Genomic DNA, 17625 nt, shown 5'->3' with positions numbered 1-17625 from the left:
TGAATTGCTCCTATTTGAACTGAACTACCTCCTACTGTATCAAAAGACAATGTAGTTCCTTGCTGGTGGATAGAGATCCAAGGATCAGTCTGGCTTTGGCCAAGCATCTCTTCACCATATTTTCCTTAAAGAAATAAAGACTCCTTATCCGCTGCTCAAGATCATTGGATCAATGGAGCTCAAAAGGAAGGCAGGCAATGGAGAACAACTTTTTCTGAAGAAGAAAGAAGTCGCAGGATGGAAAGGAGTCATAGGATCCATCCCACAATGGATGGGATTGGGGCTGGATCCACAACATCATCAACGGAAAGCACATGGATCTTTGCCGGGTTCAACTGTTTCCAGAAGTCCCGACCTCTGGAAAGTCGATTCCCTGGACCCAGGTGAACTAGCAGCCACATGTGTTCTGAAGCTGCAGTGGAGAGGGGGAAAGGGGTGCAAAAAAGCTATGAACACCATTTCACGTTCCATTTATTTAGGGCTTTTTTTCTTGGAAAAGAGATGGTGGAACTCAGAGGGTTGCCCTCGGAGAAAATGGTCACATGGCTGGTGGGCCCGCCCCCTGATCTCCAGGCAGAGGGGAGTTTAGATTGCTGCTTGGCAGCATGGAGGGCAATCTCAACTCCCCTCTGTCTGGAGATCAGGGGGCGGGGCCACCAGCCACGTGACCATTTTCAAGAGGTTCCAGAACTCCATTCCACCGCGTTCCCCCTGAAAAAAAGCCCTGCATTGATTTAGATTTGGTGTCCAACTGCCAGCAGAGCTGGGTTTGATTCCCCACTCCTCCACTTGAAGCTAGCTGGGTGACCGCGGGTCAGTCACAGCTCTCTCAGCCCCACCCACCTCACAGGGTGATTGCTGTGAGGATAACAACACACTTTGTAAACCACTCTGAGCATTAAGTTGTCCTGAAGGGTGGTATATAAATTGAATGTTGTTGTTGTTGTTGTTGTTATTAATGCAAAAAACCATTAATTTGTGAAGCCCTCATGTTGCTAACCTTTATCATCAAGCCCAAACGCCCAGGAGGACTCCCTTACAGGGAAAGCCACACTAGCGTATTTGTGGACTGCTATCCGAAAATTACAGCAGCCTCTGAAAACACAGAAGTTGGTCATCCTATCCTGAAGCATTCAAACTGCAACGTGGAAGAGCTGCTTAAAAAGATAACCTCAAGTATTAACTTAGAAACTTATCCTTTCAGGCCACGTTAATAAAGAATACTTCCTATCCAGCATTAATGAAACAAGGTCTTCTTTTGTTAGTTCAATATTAAGATACAGGTGTTCAGGTGTGTAATCAAGGTCTCAGTGTAAAAGGTCCCAATATTTACCTTTTCGGTTACTGGAAATAGTAGAAGAATAGCACAAACGGGCCTCGGCACCATGCTTAGCAGCTCTGGATCCATTCCGTACACATCTACAAATTGCCAGCTAGGATGTATGCCTAGCTGCCTGAGGAACTAGTAAGGGAAAGAAAGACAGATATTAAACCTCTCTGGTAAGTAGATACCTTAAATTTTACTACAATCGAGATGATGGTTTTGTTAATTTTGATACAGTAGGACCAGGCAGTATACCTCTGAGGAAGTTTTAATGAATGAGAAAGAAACTGAAATTGATGATAAAGAAAAGAAGTATCTGCTTCTGAATGAGGGGTAATCTCAACTGTGGCCAAGATCGAAAAGCCATGAAAGTGTCATTTGTGTTTAAGTGGACTGTGGGCTTGTGATCTTTAAACAACCTCTTTCACACAAGTGTGTGGCTGCACTGCAAAAAGCTTTTCAGAACTTGGGAGTGGTATAAGCAGTCTGAGGTAGGCACGGGGGTTTGTAGTTTCAATAAAGTCCAATCGTTCCGTTGGGCAAGCTCCAGGGGTCATTTCATAGAAAAAGAACTGGAGGAACTCATTAGCATAGCTCATTAGCATATGTCATGCCCCTTGACATCACTGGAAGTGTGTCATTAGCATAACTGATTTGCATATGCCACACACAACATCACTTATCCTGGCTGTTTTGGACCCAATCCTGGCCATTCGGGACCAAAAGTGGGCCCAAAATGGTCAGGTTCGGGCCGCTGCTGAGTGGGAGAGTGATCCACCACCTGTCAGAGGCCCGATCCGGGCCGTTTCAACCCCAATCCAGGCTGAAACGGGCCCAAAATGGCTGAGTCAGGTGGGCGAGGCCACCTGACATGTGACCTCTTTGGGGAACAGCCGGAACTGCGTACCTGCGCGTTCCCCCTTGAAATGAGCCCTGGCTTTGAGTCTTTGAGGGCATCTCTCTACATGCCCGACTGTGTCAGCAGCCACAAACAGGAAAACAACAATAATTCAACCTGAACACTCATATCCACAGAAAAATGAAAGTCTGGTATACAGGAATACTTAAAGATTAATCTCTTAACATAAGGTTCCTTTATGTCTCATGATCCCTATACAGAACAGGTTCGGATATTTTTCAAGTTACACTACATGAATGGATTGAAATATTTTATAGAAGCTATTCCTGTTCCTAGTTCTTTTATTTAGGAAACACTGCTAGTGATACCTGTAATCAGTCTGAATAAGAGCATATCAATGCAGGAGACTTTTTAAAATGTACACTTAGTGCATAAGACTATAAACAGTCAGAGGCTGGATTCAGACTGGAGTGGAGAATGCCCTCAAGCCATGAATGACTTATAGCAACCCCTGGTGGGGTTTTCATGGCAAGAGACTAACAGAGGTGGTTTGCCATTGCCTGGCTCTGCAACCCCGGTCTTCATTGGAGGTCTCCCACCCAAGTACTAAACCAAGGCTGACCCTGCTTAGCTTCTGAGTTCTGATGAGATCAGGCTCACCTGGGCTATCCAGGTCACGGTGGAACTCAGACTAACTTTCCATTAATGGAGAGCACTTCCGTCAACAGAACAGAACTTTTCTGCCCTCTTCCTCCAGCACTCAAATGAGATCCCCAAAATGCTGCTCCTCAGGGAACTCAATGGACAGAAGTTTTGCTCTGCCAACAGAAGTGCCTTCCATTATCAGAAATGGAACTTTGGAGCCAACCGTGTATCTTTAAAGGCTAAAGGAACACCTGGCATGGCATTTGTTGTTCAGGTAATTCAGAAAGCCATATGAACTTTATACTGCAATTCCACTGCTCAGATAACAGGGTTTTCCCCCCTCCTGTGCCAATTTAGCTCACCTAGCACGTTAATCGGAGGCAAGAACTGACTTTCACATTTGAGTTAAACAGATTCTACAAGGGTCACTTAAGCAACACGAAAGGAAGGAGGAAGAAACCTGCCCTTGGCATGGTCACCCACCAGCGTATCTCCTGCACCTTCTCAGAGGAAATCAGGGCAGAGTGCAAGGGGTCTTCTCTTATTTTATCCTGACAATAATCCTGTTAGGGAGGGGAGGCTCAGATATGGCTTTGGGCCAGCTGCTAAGCTTCATAGCTAGGCAGGGATTAGAATTCAGCTCTACCCCGGTTAAGTCTTCTGCTCAATCTAGTACAGCAAAAAGCACATGCACATGCACAGCTGCCACATGGACCGAGTCGCTACACTTACCAATACTGCACTACCATAGCGTTGCTAAGGGGCTCTTAGCCTAGGCGCCCAAGTACGTTGACCGCCCCCACCCCAAAAACCCCACAGGCCCACCGTGACTCTTCCACAATACATTTTGCAGATAAAACTGCTACTTAGATGCTGCGGTTGGTTCCGTTAAATCTCAAGATATTATTATAACGCAGCCTGGTCCTAGTTGTGTGGATGAATTTCAGCTGATGACGCCTGATGACGTGGCCAAGCTGCTTAGAAGTGTGTGGCCCATCAAGTCGGAGATCAACTGATAGTGTCAAAACAGACTAGGTTGGTCAAGTGGGTCCAGGAGATAAACATCTCCCTGCAGGAACGTGAACTCCAACGACTTTGAACGAGCCCCCTCGAGAAGAAGGTATCCCTGGGCCCAAACGTCCTCAGCAACTGCCACCCAGTGGCCAACATTCCATCACTGGGCTTGAGTGACTACGGAGCTTCAAGCTGCCTGGAATTTCAATCCAGAGTCAGTCCTGGCTTTGGGACAGAAACAGCCTTGTCACACCCTGACAGATGGTCACTGCTGGGAGAGTGCACCCCTCTTGATTCTCCTGCACCTCTTGGTGGCTTGCAACGCCATTGACCATGGAGAAGCTGGCTGAGCTGGTGGTTCTACTCTTGGCTAATTCCTGACCAATTCCAGAAGGTGGTGCTGGAGGACTGCCGCTCAGCCCTACAGCATAATCCATCTCGGCTCCCGTGCTTTTTTACCATTTACATGAAGCCACCGGGGAAAAATCACTTGGGAATTTGGAGCTACCAATATGCAGAAGGCACCGAGCTCTAGTTCTCCTTATCAGATAAGGCAGGTGGTTCTGTGAAAGTTCTGAATAGGTGTCCAGAGAAAGTAATGGGCCACTAAAACTGAAGCTCAATCCAAACAAATCCTGTTGGTCAGTGACAAAGATGCCTTGAGGAATGAGGAGTCAACCTGGTCCGGATAGATCCGCTTTGTAACCACAGCATTCCATGCTCTGATCACATTGAGGACACATTGCTGTAAGCAGGGCTTTTTTTCTGGGAAAAGAGGTGGTGGAACTCAAGACCGCACAATGACGTCACTTGGGGTCAGCTGGAACAAGGGAGGAGTTTTTTAAAGTTTAAATCACCCTCGGTTAAAATGGTCACATGGCTGGTGGCCCCGCCCCGATCACCAGACAGAGGGGAGCTTAGATTGCCCTCTGCGCCACTCCAGCAGCACGGGGGGCAATCTAAACTCCCCACTGTCTGGAGATCAAGGGGCAGGGCCACCAGCCATGTGACCATTTTTAAGAGGTGCCGGAACTCCATTCCACCGCGTTCCTGCTGAAAAAAAGCCCCGGCTATAAGGCACTTGATGTGAGGCTACAATTGAAAAGTGTTTGGAAGCATCAGTCAGCCCAAAATAAAAGCATTCAGGTTCTTATCAGAGAATGGATAGAGAAAATGCATCCACCCTGTGCGGAAAGATCTACGCCGGTTGCCCATTTGTTTCCGGACACAATTCAAAGTGCTGGTTCTTACCTTCAAAGCCCTAAATAGCTTGGGTCTGGGGTACTCGAAGGAGTACCTCCATTGTTCTATCCAGGCCATCAGTTAATGAAGCCTTGCTCTTTCTGCCTCAGAAGGGAGGCAGGCAGCAACCAAAGACAGGTGGGTTTTTTTCCCCCCTGTGGCGGCATCTCATCTTTGGTATTTTTATTTATTGAAGCAATAAACAAAAGATAAAAGATAAAAAAACAAAATCATCTAACAAACAAACCAAACTAACAGCACATATAAACATAAAAGAGAAAAAAGAAAAGGGATAATAATGAGAGGAAAAAGAAAACATAGGGAAAAAAAATAAAGACTGAATAGACTACAAGCGGGGTTCCAATCTTCTGCGTGACTAAATTATTATCAATCATTTTCAAATTTTCACTTACTCTATGTTAAGAATAAAAGCCCTTTTTTCTAAAGTTCGTATTCTTTAATCCATAAACCCACATTCCATCAAATCGCTATTATCTATAACATGTAAAAAAGTCTATAAATGTCATCTTTGGAATACCCTCCCCCGCAAGCCAGTTTGGTGTAGCAGTTAAGAGCAGCAGGATTCTAACCTGAAGAAATGGGTTTGATTCCCCACTCTTCCACTTGAAGCCAGATGGGTGACCTTGGGCTAGTCACAGCTCTCTCGGAGTTCTCTCAGCCCCACCCACCTCACAGGGTGTTTTGTTGTGGAGATAATAGTAGCATATTTTGTAAACTGCTCTGAGTGGGCATTAAGTTGTCCTGAATGGCGGTATATAAATCGAATGTTATTATTATTATTAAGACCCACCTGGAATCTACCTTAACTTCTTTTAGGTACCAAGCTAAAAACAGATTAGGGGTTCTCTCTCTTAACTGGTTTATAGTCTACTTCTGGCCCAAGACTTATTTTACCTACAGTATTTTAGACTATACAGTATATGTTTTATGCTGTTATGCTCTGGCTGTTTTAATGATATTGGCTTCTTTTTCAGTATCTTGTCCTAGTAGCACTCTTTGTTTTATTTGTTTTAAATGTAAGCTGCCTTGAGCAGGTCACTGGAGAGGTGGCACAAAATTTTTCTAAATAGATAGCTGAAAGCCAGTTTTCTTATAAAACCAACATGCTTTGTGCCTACAGTAATTTGTATAAATAATAACTGGGTGATTCCTAGGACTTTCAAATTTTGATGATCAAGGTTGCAAGAATCATTGTTTAAAAACAAGCTATTTTTAAAGGCTGCTGTTTTTAGGACATCCAATACAGTTGTCTATCTGAAATTTACACATATAATCAAGAGTCCTAGCTCCTTATGGAGGAAAGCTGTAATTACTACCATCAAGCACCTATTTACATCCTAACAAACCTTACCAGGAACATGCCCTCCATGACAAACAGGGCTAATTCGCCCCTTTTTCCTAACTCCACCAGACACCAGGCCCTTTAACCCTATCTAGTGCAATGGCCAGAAGCAAACGATCAGAACAATCAGGAGGAGTTTGGAGGGTAAGTAGGAAGCAAGAAGCGGTTTAAAATAGCTACTTCTTCAGAGAGGGCTCTGAAGTCTAAAAGGCAGGTAAGGAAAAGCGCTCTCTCACAGAGTCACTCTACACGAGATGCCTCGGCGTGTGTTCGTCATGTAGAAAGATACTATGATAGCCAAGAAGCGTAGTTTTAAAAGACAGAGCCTGTGGAGATTGCTCCTCAGATGGTTTGTTAATTTCATTTTCACCTCTCTGTCAATTTCACCTCTAGACTAAAACTGGGAACACAACCAGAGAGCAGGAAGGAATGGAAATTGGCTGGAGCTGCCTTCCAGAGCCAGGCTTGGATCTGGAGAGTTATAGTGGGCTGAAGTTTCCCTTCTGGCATTTCACTGCCCCTTCGCACAGCTCCAGGGCATAGCAAAGCCTTTGCCCTGCCGCTAGCTCTGTCTTTTTAAACTACCCTTCCCATCTAACAACACATCTCCCGACACGAGTTCTTCCTGTAGAGAGACTCATAGTCTGACCTCTGATGGAAGCAGATGAGTTTTGTGCCATCCCCCGGAGGGGTGGAAGTTGGTCATTAAGTTCTTGAACTTGGTCTTCCTAGGCAGTGGGAAGTTAATAGGCAGGTTGATATCTGGATGGTATTATTTATTAAAACACTTATAACCTACCTTTCCATATAGTTCAAGGCAGTTTCCCATATTAGCTCCCGTAAATGCTAACTAAGGTTTGGGAACCCTGTGGAGAACTCATCAAGGCTATGTCCAAACAGTAGATTGGCAGTTTCTGGCTCTGTAATGGTCTTTATAAAAATATAGATAGTATAATGAAATTCTCTATGTCCCATATGTTGTGACAAACATAGTTAAATCTTTCTTTAATATCAAAATGATTCTTTCCCCTTCCAGGGAATCAAAGTTCTTGCTTTTATTACCTCTGGACTCCTCCTTGGTTCTCACAAGCAGATAAAGCTGTTCCTTCTAAATAACCTAGCTGGGGAAAGGTGAAGTGTACATTCACAGCACACCTTTGGAAGGTGAGAGCACACTTGAAACCTCACTGGTAGGATTTATCACAAAAAAGGCAGCCTATAGAAAATTCACTAAGTAATTTCAGTCAGTTCTAAATATCTTCCTGGCCACACAGTTATTTGAACTTATCCTGAGACGGGCAGTGGTTGGAAGATGGTGTACAAACTGAGAAACAATAATATACTACCCCAGTGTTGTATCCGCTACAAAAATACCTCTGCTGTTGCAGCAGCATGCCTGTCACATCTTCGAATGAAAAAAATTGTAATTTCATCACACCAAAGATCAAATAGGCCTTCTGCTTTAAGAGAAGTGACATACTTGCATTAATTTAGAAAGCAGGTAACACTTGCACTAATCACAATAAAATCATAATGAAAAAGACACCTAGCTTTATCAAAACGACTGAGCATTTTTTGGAATGTCTGGAAATGCCAGCCACCTTTTGTTCTTGTCTGGTGTCAACAAGAACCTTTGTGGGCAACATTTAGTAGTTTATTCCCCATTCCCAGGCCCCCGTTTACTAGGGAATAACAATCAGTAAACTCTTAATTTATAACTGAGACCATGAAAAGTAGACTATTCATAGCAAAATCAAAAAGAGTCCAGTAGCACCTGGATTTTGCTACTACAGACTAACACGGCTAACTCCTCTGGATCTATTCATAGCAGGATCTCTCGTCTTAGTCAGATTTCAAAACTGTGGTCTAGGTCATCTCTCACACTCTCTTGGAAAAGGTGCAACCCCTTTACACGCAAAAACAGGGTACAGAACTTTAATTAAAGACTAAACCAACCCTGCACCAGATCACACAGAGATAGCAGGGTTACACGGCAGCCTGTTCTACAGGTTACACACCGCTGGAACTCAGTAGATCTTGACAACATGCATGTGGCATATATGAGCCTCCAGCAGAATTCATGTCAATCTTTCATAATGAAATCCATCTAAAAGATAAGCGTGTTTTGCAAGTACTCATCCCACAAGTTTTGTCTCCTCCAGCTTTGCACAAACAGGGTAACTGAAGGGCGACCCTAAACCTCATGTGGATATGCATGACCTTTCATATTCTGCTGAGATGCTGCTCTTTATGCCCAGCGATGGAAGCTAGGAGTCTGTTCTGCAAGACAGGGCTTGCTTGGCAACTGTGGTCTTCAGCAGGATACTAGTTAGACCTCCTGACCTTCAGACACAAAGTTTCTGCCCCAAAGTAAGTTTTCAGTGCGCTGCAGGTCTGTTCTCATGTGGCTACTCAACTGTTTCTTTCTGCAATGTGCCCTTTTTAAATTGCTATTTGAGGCTGGTGTTTAGATTGTTTAAAATTGCATGGGTTTTATGCATTTTTGACTCAGTCAAGCTGGGATTGAATAGAGACTATGAATGGTTATCTCATTATCAGAAGTAACTGACTTCCTTAACAGAAGCAAACTGATGTCCATATCAGAAGCTGCTGTTTGCATCTACTCCACCCTCCCCTCTCCACCTATATATCTGACCAGTTTCTTCTTGCCCTCCATGCATCTGACGAAGAGAACTGTGATTCTCGAAAGCTTATGCTACAATAAAGTTGGTTAGTCTTAAAGGTGCTACTGGACTCTTTGATTTTGCTACTACAGACTAACACGGCTAACTCCTCTGCATCTATGCATTTTTTAAAACTTCTACATAAAACCACCTTGGCCGATATATATTTAGAAGAACCCAAGCAAATCTACATATGCCTCTCCAGCTGGGGGAAACGCAGCACCACACTTCACTATGGCAGCAGTCAGTCACACATGCTGCTTCTGTGGTTAAGGACAGGTGCGGGGACTCGAGTGCCGTGCAATGGTAGCTGTTATCTCAGCACTTCTGCTCCAATTCTGACTTTCCACGACTCGAGGGAGGGAACAGCAGCTGCCGTAGTATATCACTGCACTGAGCTCAGTCTGTATGTCAGGCAGGAGGGGCAGAGAAGCACACGTCTCATTTCATCAAAGGAGATCTGACGACTGCTTCGTTACAAGGTTGAGATATGACACGGTAATCTGATTGATGTGAAGCAACCAATAAGGAAAAAATGGACAGGTAGAGAGAAGTTTGCTAAATCCAGTAAGCACAGAAAGATGGCTGAAGCGAGCCAGATTTGCTATACTGAAAGAAAAACAAAGGCACGCAGTCATCTACCAGACAGATCTACAAGGAAATCCCTCCAGGAATCAAGCGTGCTGACCCCACTAGGTTCTGGGCATGCCAGACTCGTCTACTGTGAAAGATCCTGTTATCACATGAGCAATCATCAACTTACCTTCTTGGAGGCCACTCTGAGGGCCAGTCTAGACATGGCAGTGTCCTTGTGGCCACCACAAGGAAGCTGCCATTTTAAAATGCTGTGAGGGCCCAATCCTGATGGTGGCTGAGGCACTCCTGTCCCCAGCTCCATGATTTATCAACAGCCGTAACAGCTGCACCCCCCCCCGCCATCTTGGCATGTTATAAGACACAGGGTGGGGGGGGGAGACTAGAGCACCATACTGCGGGCACCATCAAGACTGACCCTTTGTGGCATTTTAAAATGACTTTAGAATGGCAGTGTGTCCTTGTGGCAACCCCATCTAGTCTGGCCCTAAGACAGACAAAGGAAGAGATCTTACACCCCTAACACCAGCATAGCACTTGGGAAATATCCAATTAGAGCTTCGGACACATATTCTCATCTCAGATTTGACATACATTCCAGAGTTTGTCCAGGGACACTCATCCAGAACTGCTAGAATGGGTTCAATAACCATTTCCCACCTAGCCTGGTTACCTGTAAGCCTACTTCCACTGATAATTTCAAATTGCGACACCCTTCTTGTTCCTCTGACCCACACTCTCAAAAAATTCCTTTCTTCCTTCCTCATCAACTTGGTCCTGAATTCTACCCTCTTCTAATTATTGCCACTTAGCAGAAGGCTGTCATGTTGCTGAAGCATTCAGGAAACCCATTTCCTTTGCTCTCATGTCACCCAGGACTGGTCATACAGGACTCAAAGCCAGAAGGATGAGAGGAGTGGCAGAATGCTAAAGTGGCACATCACCGTCTGCATATTTTACACGCAGGAAGGGAGTCTTGGGGTGACACAGGCAACCTGAAAAAACAACGTTATACCTTAGATGAAGCAAGCTCCAGCCTATAAGAGCTTAGGTCCTGATAAATTCGTTAGGGATTTCCTTTTGCTTTGGAGGCAACAGGCTAATACGCCCGCCTCTCTCAAATACATACAAACAAGGAGGGATTCATGAAATGGGGTGGCCAAGCAAGAGGCACAAAGGGAAAGTGAGGCAGAACAGATATTACAAGAGGTGTAAGCACTGAGAAGAGATTTAGAGAAGTGAAATACTGGCCATCGCTGTTTATAAAATAGCACAAATCTGCCGAGTCAGTTGCTTTTCCTTTTTTTTTTTTTTTTTTTACAGATTACCTAAACAGGTAGGAATTTCTGGCCTTTTCGCATTTATGTGCCATTAAGCGATACACACTCACTTAGTAGTTTTCCTCCTACTACGGCTTTAAAATCCAAGTATACTGTACCAACTAGGGTTTCAGTCAATTTAAACTGACCTGAACCATTAATCTGTGGCCAGAGTTCCTATCACATCAAAGAAGGGGTATCATCACAACTTACTATAAATCCAACCTAAGGAGAAATAAGCTATTTTTTCAAATACCCTATTATTACACAAGAGACAAAGGCTGGTTTCACAGGAGTTGACAATGCTTTTTTATAGCATGACATACATCCCTTGTTCATGCACCTCAGAGAAACAAAATTAAATTTTATATTAATCTTCCATTCATCAGCTCAATTAAGCTCTTATTCTAGTTAAGATTCTGGGGAAAACCAAATAGTGAATTTAGTATCATTTACGAAAATGCCTAACACTTTGCATTTTCATGATGCATTCCCCCCCACCCATCTGAACCACCTTCAAAAAATTAAGTTCCCCAAAAGCATACTCTGCAAAGACAGGCAAAAGCGCCATTTTTTTGTGGAAAGGCCAGAAGTAGAAAGAGAAAATCCTTTTGTTTTAGGAACATGGAAGACCGCAAACCCAAAGGGAGAGATCACTACTTAAAGACGAAACAAAAAAGCAGGAGAAAGCTGCTCACCTGATTCGTGACCTGAAAAAGAACAAAGAAAACAGAGGTTGAAGGTAGCTGTGTTGACCCAAACCAAAAGCCAAACAAAAGCTGTGCGATACCTTTCATTGAGGCTCACCAAAACACTACAAACAGTGTGCTAAACATTCAAAAACTTGAATACTGCTGTGGGATACCTGGCAAGTCTCTGGTCCTATAAGCCCCACCACTGTAAACCAAAACACAAAAAGGAGAAGTAGGAAGGCTTTTAGAACTATCTGTCCCAAGATCTCCAGTTTTATTGGTTTTAGATTACTACTGTCCATGTTTGTTAACACTGACATAGACAGAATTAATGCCACTGTTTTTCTATTAGATGGGAGCATACAGATCTCTTCAACTGAAAGTTTTAGTTGTAAGCCACCATGCACATTCTTCAATTTACTGAAATACTTATACTCTTCCTTTTGTCTACAGGCACAAGGCAATTAACCTCAATGAACGAACCTGCTTCACACTACTTCTTCCCATCACTGGCCAGAACAAGAAAAATTGTGATTTCTCACTTGTGACAAGTTTTCACCTATTTTAACAAAACCTGGGGCTTCCCATCTAATATAGGCATCAGCTAGATATCTAAATGCATGTCAGCTAGATATCCTAATGGTCTCCATTGTCCCTGTTTGGATTTTAATTTTATATAGTTACATTTCGTCCCATATTTTCTGCGTTTCATGGTTCCTTGACCCAATTGTTTGCTTTTTATACTCTTACATAAAATTATTGCCATATAAAGAGTCGCTCATTGCATCTACAGAAGTAGGCTCTAGCCTACAGCAGCGGAAGAGAAACCCTGTCAATCTTTTTGCACCCCAGACACAAAATGACTGCTTAAGGGAGGATTCTCTGATTGTAAATGAAGAAAACAGCTTTGGTTCCAAAAAGTTTAAAACTGGAATTAAATTTGCGGTAAGCTTCAAAGCACACCACAAGGCTCCTAATTATTGGGATGAAGAAATTTATTTCTTCTCTAGCATTTTTTCTTCCCCCCTCTTGCCATGCTTTCTCAGCTGAACCTTTCCAAGTCTGACATAAAGTGGCAATTTGTAGCACCTTTTGTGGCACAAAGCTTATTCCGGCATAAGCTCTTGGGGGTCTTGACGAAATGCAATGAATGATTCCTGGCTAGGAAGACCTTTTGTGCTGGAGCACACCACACAGGGCACCCCCAGTCCATTGGTGCCTTCTTCCAGCCCGCCCCCCATACCCACCACGCCCACTTCCCCCATAGGGTTGCCACCTCAGGGCCGGGAAATTCCTGGAGACTGGGGAAGGACCTCAGTGGGTGAGAATGCCATACAGCCCACTCTCCACGACAGCCATTTTTCTCCAGGGGAACTGACCTATGTCGCCTGAAGATCAATTGTAATTCCGGGAGATCTCCAGGCTCCACCTGGAGGTTGGCAACGTTCCCCAGCCTGTCAAAGGCGCCGTTTCCCCCTCCCCCCCCCCCGCCGCCCCTTTGCCTTCAGACACCCTCCCCCCCACCACACCAGCCGGGTCTCACATCTGGGTTCGCCTCCAGGGGCAGCCAGCGATGAGGGTCCATTTCCAGCCTCCGAAGGGAAAGAGACACAAAAAAGAAGGGGCGGCTCCCCGGCTCTCCCGCGCACGCGCACAACCGTCCCGGGTCGACTGACAGCTCGGCTCTTCCCCCCTCCTTCCCGAATGCCTCGCGTATGGCCGCTCCGCCTCCTCCCTCCTCGTTTAAAACCCTTAGTGTGGACTGTACCAACCACACAAGGGATGAGGGGGGAAAGAAATAATACAATCCGCCGTTTCTCTTCTCATCCCATTTAGAACGCTTGCAGATTTTTCCCCCCACGTCTCAATGATTAAGGCACGGGCCCGGAGGGAAAAGAAAAGACCACTATTACAGTTCTCTCGTTAGCCTCCCTCCCCCATCTTGGCTTACATGGGCTCTCCCGGCCGCCCTGGCGGAGCGTCTACTGAGGGCAGACGCTGGGAGGTTGCGGGATTGAGGTCACGTGCCACAGCTGAGGCGACAGAATGGGAGGGGGGAGCGCTCCTGTCCAGCATTTGCCAAGTGGGGCTTTTCTTGCTCGCGTTAGAATTGTAATATAATGGTCACCTTTTAAATGAGAAATTTGGAGTGGGGTTATTGGTTTTTAAACTGTAATGATTTATTTATTTCTTAAAATATGTCTACCCTGCTTTTCTTTTGGTTCAAGGTGGCTTACAAATAATAATTAAAATTAATTTGTGAGACACTAAAAGGAAACACGTCATTAAATAAACACAATTTCTTATGTTGTTTTTCTTGCATTTCAAGGCACCTTTTTATATACATTGATTTATTTACGTTGTAGACCACCTTTCTCACTGAAAGTCAAGGCGGATGACAAAGACAGTTCAAGAAACAGTGATAGGCTATATAAATGTAAATTTGCAAGAACCACATTGTGTATGATCTAAATTTATGCTGGATTAATACATTGTTAGTCTTTAAGGTAGAAAGAAGTTTACAAAGTCTATTTAAGTACTATATACCTCCTGTTTGCAACTGTTTTACAATATGTCCCTCAAACCTGTGGTTTGTAGAATGACAAGAATGAGAATGACAATTGGGATGTTGATCATTTTGGAATATAGGAACACACTGATTTCCCGATAGATCATTGGGATATGTTCAAATAAAAGGGACTGATCTATAGGGAATCTATCCACTCTGTTTGTAATCCTGGGTTTAAATGGGTATTTACAACTAAATGTAAATACTTTATACTTTTGATGAAGCAGTCTCTGATCTATGGATGCTTTATGCCACCATAATTCTGCTAGTCTATATGATTCCACTGGATTTTTCTGTGACTGCAGCAGGCTAACGTGGGTACCCTTCTACAAAAATCTAGAGATCTCTGTTCCAGATCCTGTGGGTGAAAAAGGTCTTTGGTCTTTCGTATTCATGTTCAGTAGTGTCTTTTCTTGGCACATATTTTTTGTCTATTCCATTCTCTCTCTTCTTTAAACAAGCAGTCTGATCAAGAGTTCTGGGGGATTTAAAAGCTTGCACATTGTTAGGTGTTATTTGGATTTTCAGTAATAAAAGGTATTCCATTACTTTTGTCTGAATTTTGCTTTGGACCAACCCTTCTCAAGGGCAATTTCTTTCCATGATTTGGAACAGGAAAGAGCAAGGCCTTCCAGCATTCCAAGAAGGCTTCTTCTTCCATCCTCTGGTGTATCAAGGTGGAAATTTTTACTTAGGCTTCACTTGCCCTATATAAACAGGATTGTGGCGTGGGAGTTGAAGTAAGTCTTGTGATATCCAGTTTCAACATGTAGTCTTTGTTCTCATACTATTAAATTTTTCATTATTTCAGATATGTCAGAGTGCTTGGTAGCAAAATAATTCTTTTAACATACAAATGTGCCGCTCCCGTTTGCCATCTTCATTCCAGTAAAGCATTAAAAGAAGAGACTTGTTGGATCAGTCTTGTCCTGTATTCCAACAATGAGCAGCCAAAGGTTTGATTGGAAATGAACAAACAGAGCATAAAGACAACAAAGAAAACCGTGCTACATCTCTGAAGATGCCAGTCACAGCTGCCGGCGAAACGTCAGGAACTACAATGCCAAGACCACGGCTATACAGCCCGGAAAATCCACAACAACCAAAAAACCCATTTGCCTGTCCCTCGCTCCAGTACTTGCAGATACACTGTGTCTGAACATGGAAGCTCCATTTCTTCATTTTATATTTGGGGTTTTTTCCCCCTCTGTAAACTGCCTTGAAGACATTATAGAAGTAAGGCAGACTAAAAATATTTTTAAAGAAGTAAACAAATATATAAAATTTCCCTTGTGAGATATGGGCTGTTAGCATAATATGGGTTTCCCCCCCTTCTAACATTGAGTGATGTGATCTAAATAAAGTTCCCCTTGCCATACATTTGGCTGGCAACCAGTTTTCATTAGGTAATACTGCTTGGACCATTAAGGAATTATTCATGGTTATTTACACCAATTTCCAGCAGTCAATATGGATCAATTACTTGAGCATAATATCCCTCTTAACTCACCCATCTTGGCAAATAACCACAATTCTATGGGCCTTCCAGAGGCCCATTCTTATAATTCTTTCTTAATTAATACTTGCTTTGGATTTTTTGTTATCGTATGAACTTTTATGGGCTATGTGGAATGCACATATGTCCACTCACATGTTTCATTCTGATATGTGGGGTGGGGAGAAGAGCTGCAGTAGAGAACACATAAAAAGCAAGGGCGAGATGTACTTCTTCAAATGCACAGCGATCAGGGAGCCACAGCTTATCATACCATTCCAGCGCATGTTTGCTGCATAGTCTCAGATGTTTTATTATTATTTTTATTTTATGTCATTTATAGTCCACCTTTCTCACTGAGGGCAGATCACACAGTGTGAGATTAATACAGTCAGTATCAAGGACATATCCAGCGCCATAAGGTAAAAACAACAAGTTTACAGAGACATAGCATTAGCAAGAATCCAATACAGAGTTGGAAGAAATGCTGAAACAGAAAAAAATTCTAGGGCTGACATTAGACCCACATAAAGCACAAGTAGCTCATAGGAGCACATATTTAAGACAACAGGTAGTACGTAAGGCAACACAGTGGTGGTCTATGGTCCCTAACATATTAGCAAAGCATCTGAGACCCTCTCCCTACAATACAAAAGCCTTTTTTAATAACTAAGTTTTGCATCGTTTGCAGAAAGCTAGGAGAGTGGGGGCTCTCCTGACCTCCTCAGGGAGGCCGTTCCACAGGGTAGAGGCCTCCACAGAAAAAGCCCATGTACAGTTACAGTTATGGTGTGTGTGCATCACTTTTGATATGTTTAGCAGCACAGAAGAGAAATTAGTGTGCTAACAGGCCACAAAAAGTATAAACTGTCTTCTTTAAAATTCAGCTTTTGACAATAGTGCAGCCTGCTTAGCTGTAGGTACAATTCTATGCATGCTTACCTGGGACTACATGCCATTGAACATAGTGGGACTTACTTCAGAGTAGACATGCCCATGATTGTGCCGTGTAGCATTAAACATCAAAAAGATACATTAATGGCAATATTTGGCAGCAGTGTAAATACTGCATTGCACACCATTGTGGTGTAGTGGTTAACAGTGTGGGACTACGATCTGGGACACATCTGGGATCCTCATTCTATCATGGAAGCTTGCTGGGTGAACATGAGCCAGTCATGTACTTTCTGTCTTAGCCATAGATCCAGAGGAGTTAGCCGTGTTAAGTCTGCAGTAGCAAAATAGAAAAGAGTCCAGTAGCACCTTTAAGACTAACCAACTTTACTGTAGCATAAGCTTTTGAGAATCACAGTTCTCTTCGTCAGATGCATCTGCTTATGCTACAGTAAAGTTGGTTAGTCTTAAAGATGCTACTGGGCTCTTTTCTCTTAGCCATGACACTATGCATAGGATAAGCAGATGCTAAGGAGAGGGTTCGTCTAGCGTTAGGTTTAAGAGTGAATCCCACTACGTCCAACCAAGCTAGCTCCCAAATAAACGTTCATCTGATCGTAGCCTTTATAACTACATGGAAGAAGAAAGTTTTGACCTGCAGAAACGATTCAAGCTGTATCTCTTCTCTCAAACGCACGCCAACCCCGGTTTTGCAATTACTTTCCGAGATCAAAAGAAAGCATTTTTTTAGGAGGGGTGACCGTGGGCGAGATTTTCCCCATGGTTGTAAGAAGCTACAGTTCTCCTTTGCGTAGGAATCGGAATGATTCACTACTCCGAAGCGAGTCCCCCGGAAGACAAAGCTCACATGCAAACAGGAGCCCAGTCCAAACCTTCACCTCCCGATCCTCACCAGTGTTTCATTCTCCCG

At 43.6% G+C, this 17625-nt stretch overlaps 1 protein-coding gene across 1 annotated transcript in view; it reads right to left on the bottom strand.

Annotated features, from left to right (window-relative positions):
- UCHL3 (ubiquitin C-terminal hydrolase L3) overlaps positions 1 to 11750 on the bottom strand; it is a 41588-nt gene extending 29838 nt beyond the window's left edge. Inside the window, exons 1-2 of the mRNA XM_054973668.1 lie at positions 11743 to 11750; positions 1334 to 1462 (exon numbers count right to left, since the gene is read on the bottom strand). Of these exons, the coding sequence (XP_054829643.1) occupies positions 1334 to 1408 (75 nt within the window). The 5' untranslated portion in view covers positions 1409 to 1462; positions 11743 to 11750. The remainder of the gene's footprint in view (positions 1 to 1333; positions 1463 to 11742) is intronic.
- Between the last annotated feature and the right edge of the window lie 5875 nt (positions 11751 to 17625).

The sequence above is a fragment of the Eublepharis macularius genome, chromosome 3 (genome assembly GCF_028583425.1).
Source record: "Eublepharis macularius isolate TG4126 chromosome 3, MPM_Emac_v1.0, whole genome shotgun sequence".
Lineage (NCBI taxonomy): Eukaryota > Metazoa > Chordata > Lepidosauria > Squamata > Eublepharidae > Eublepharis > Eublepharis macularius.
The sequence above is the reverse complement of the archived record's forward strand: the minus strand, read 5'-3'. Positions and strand labels throughout refer to the sequence as shown.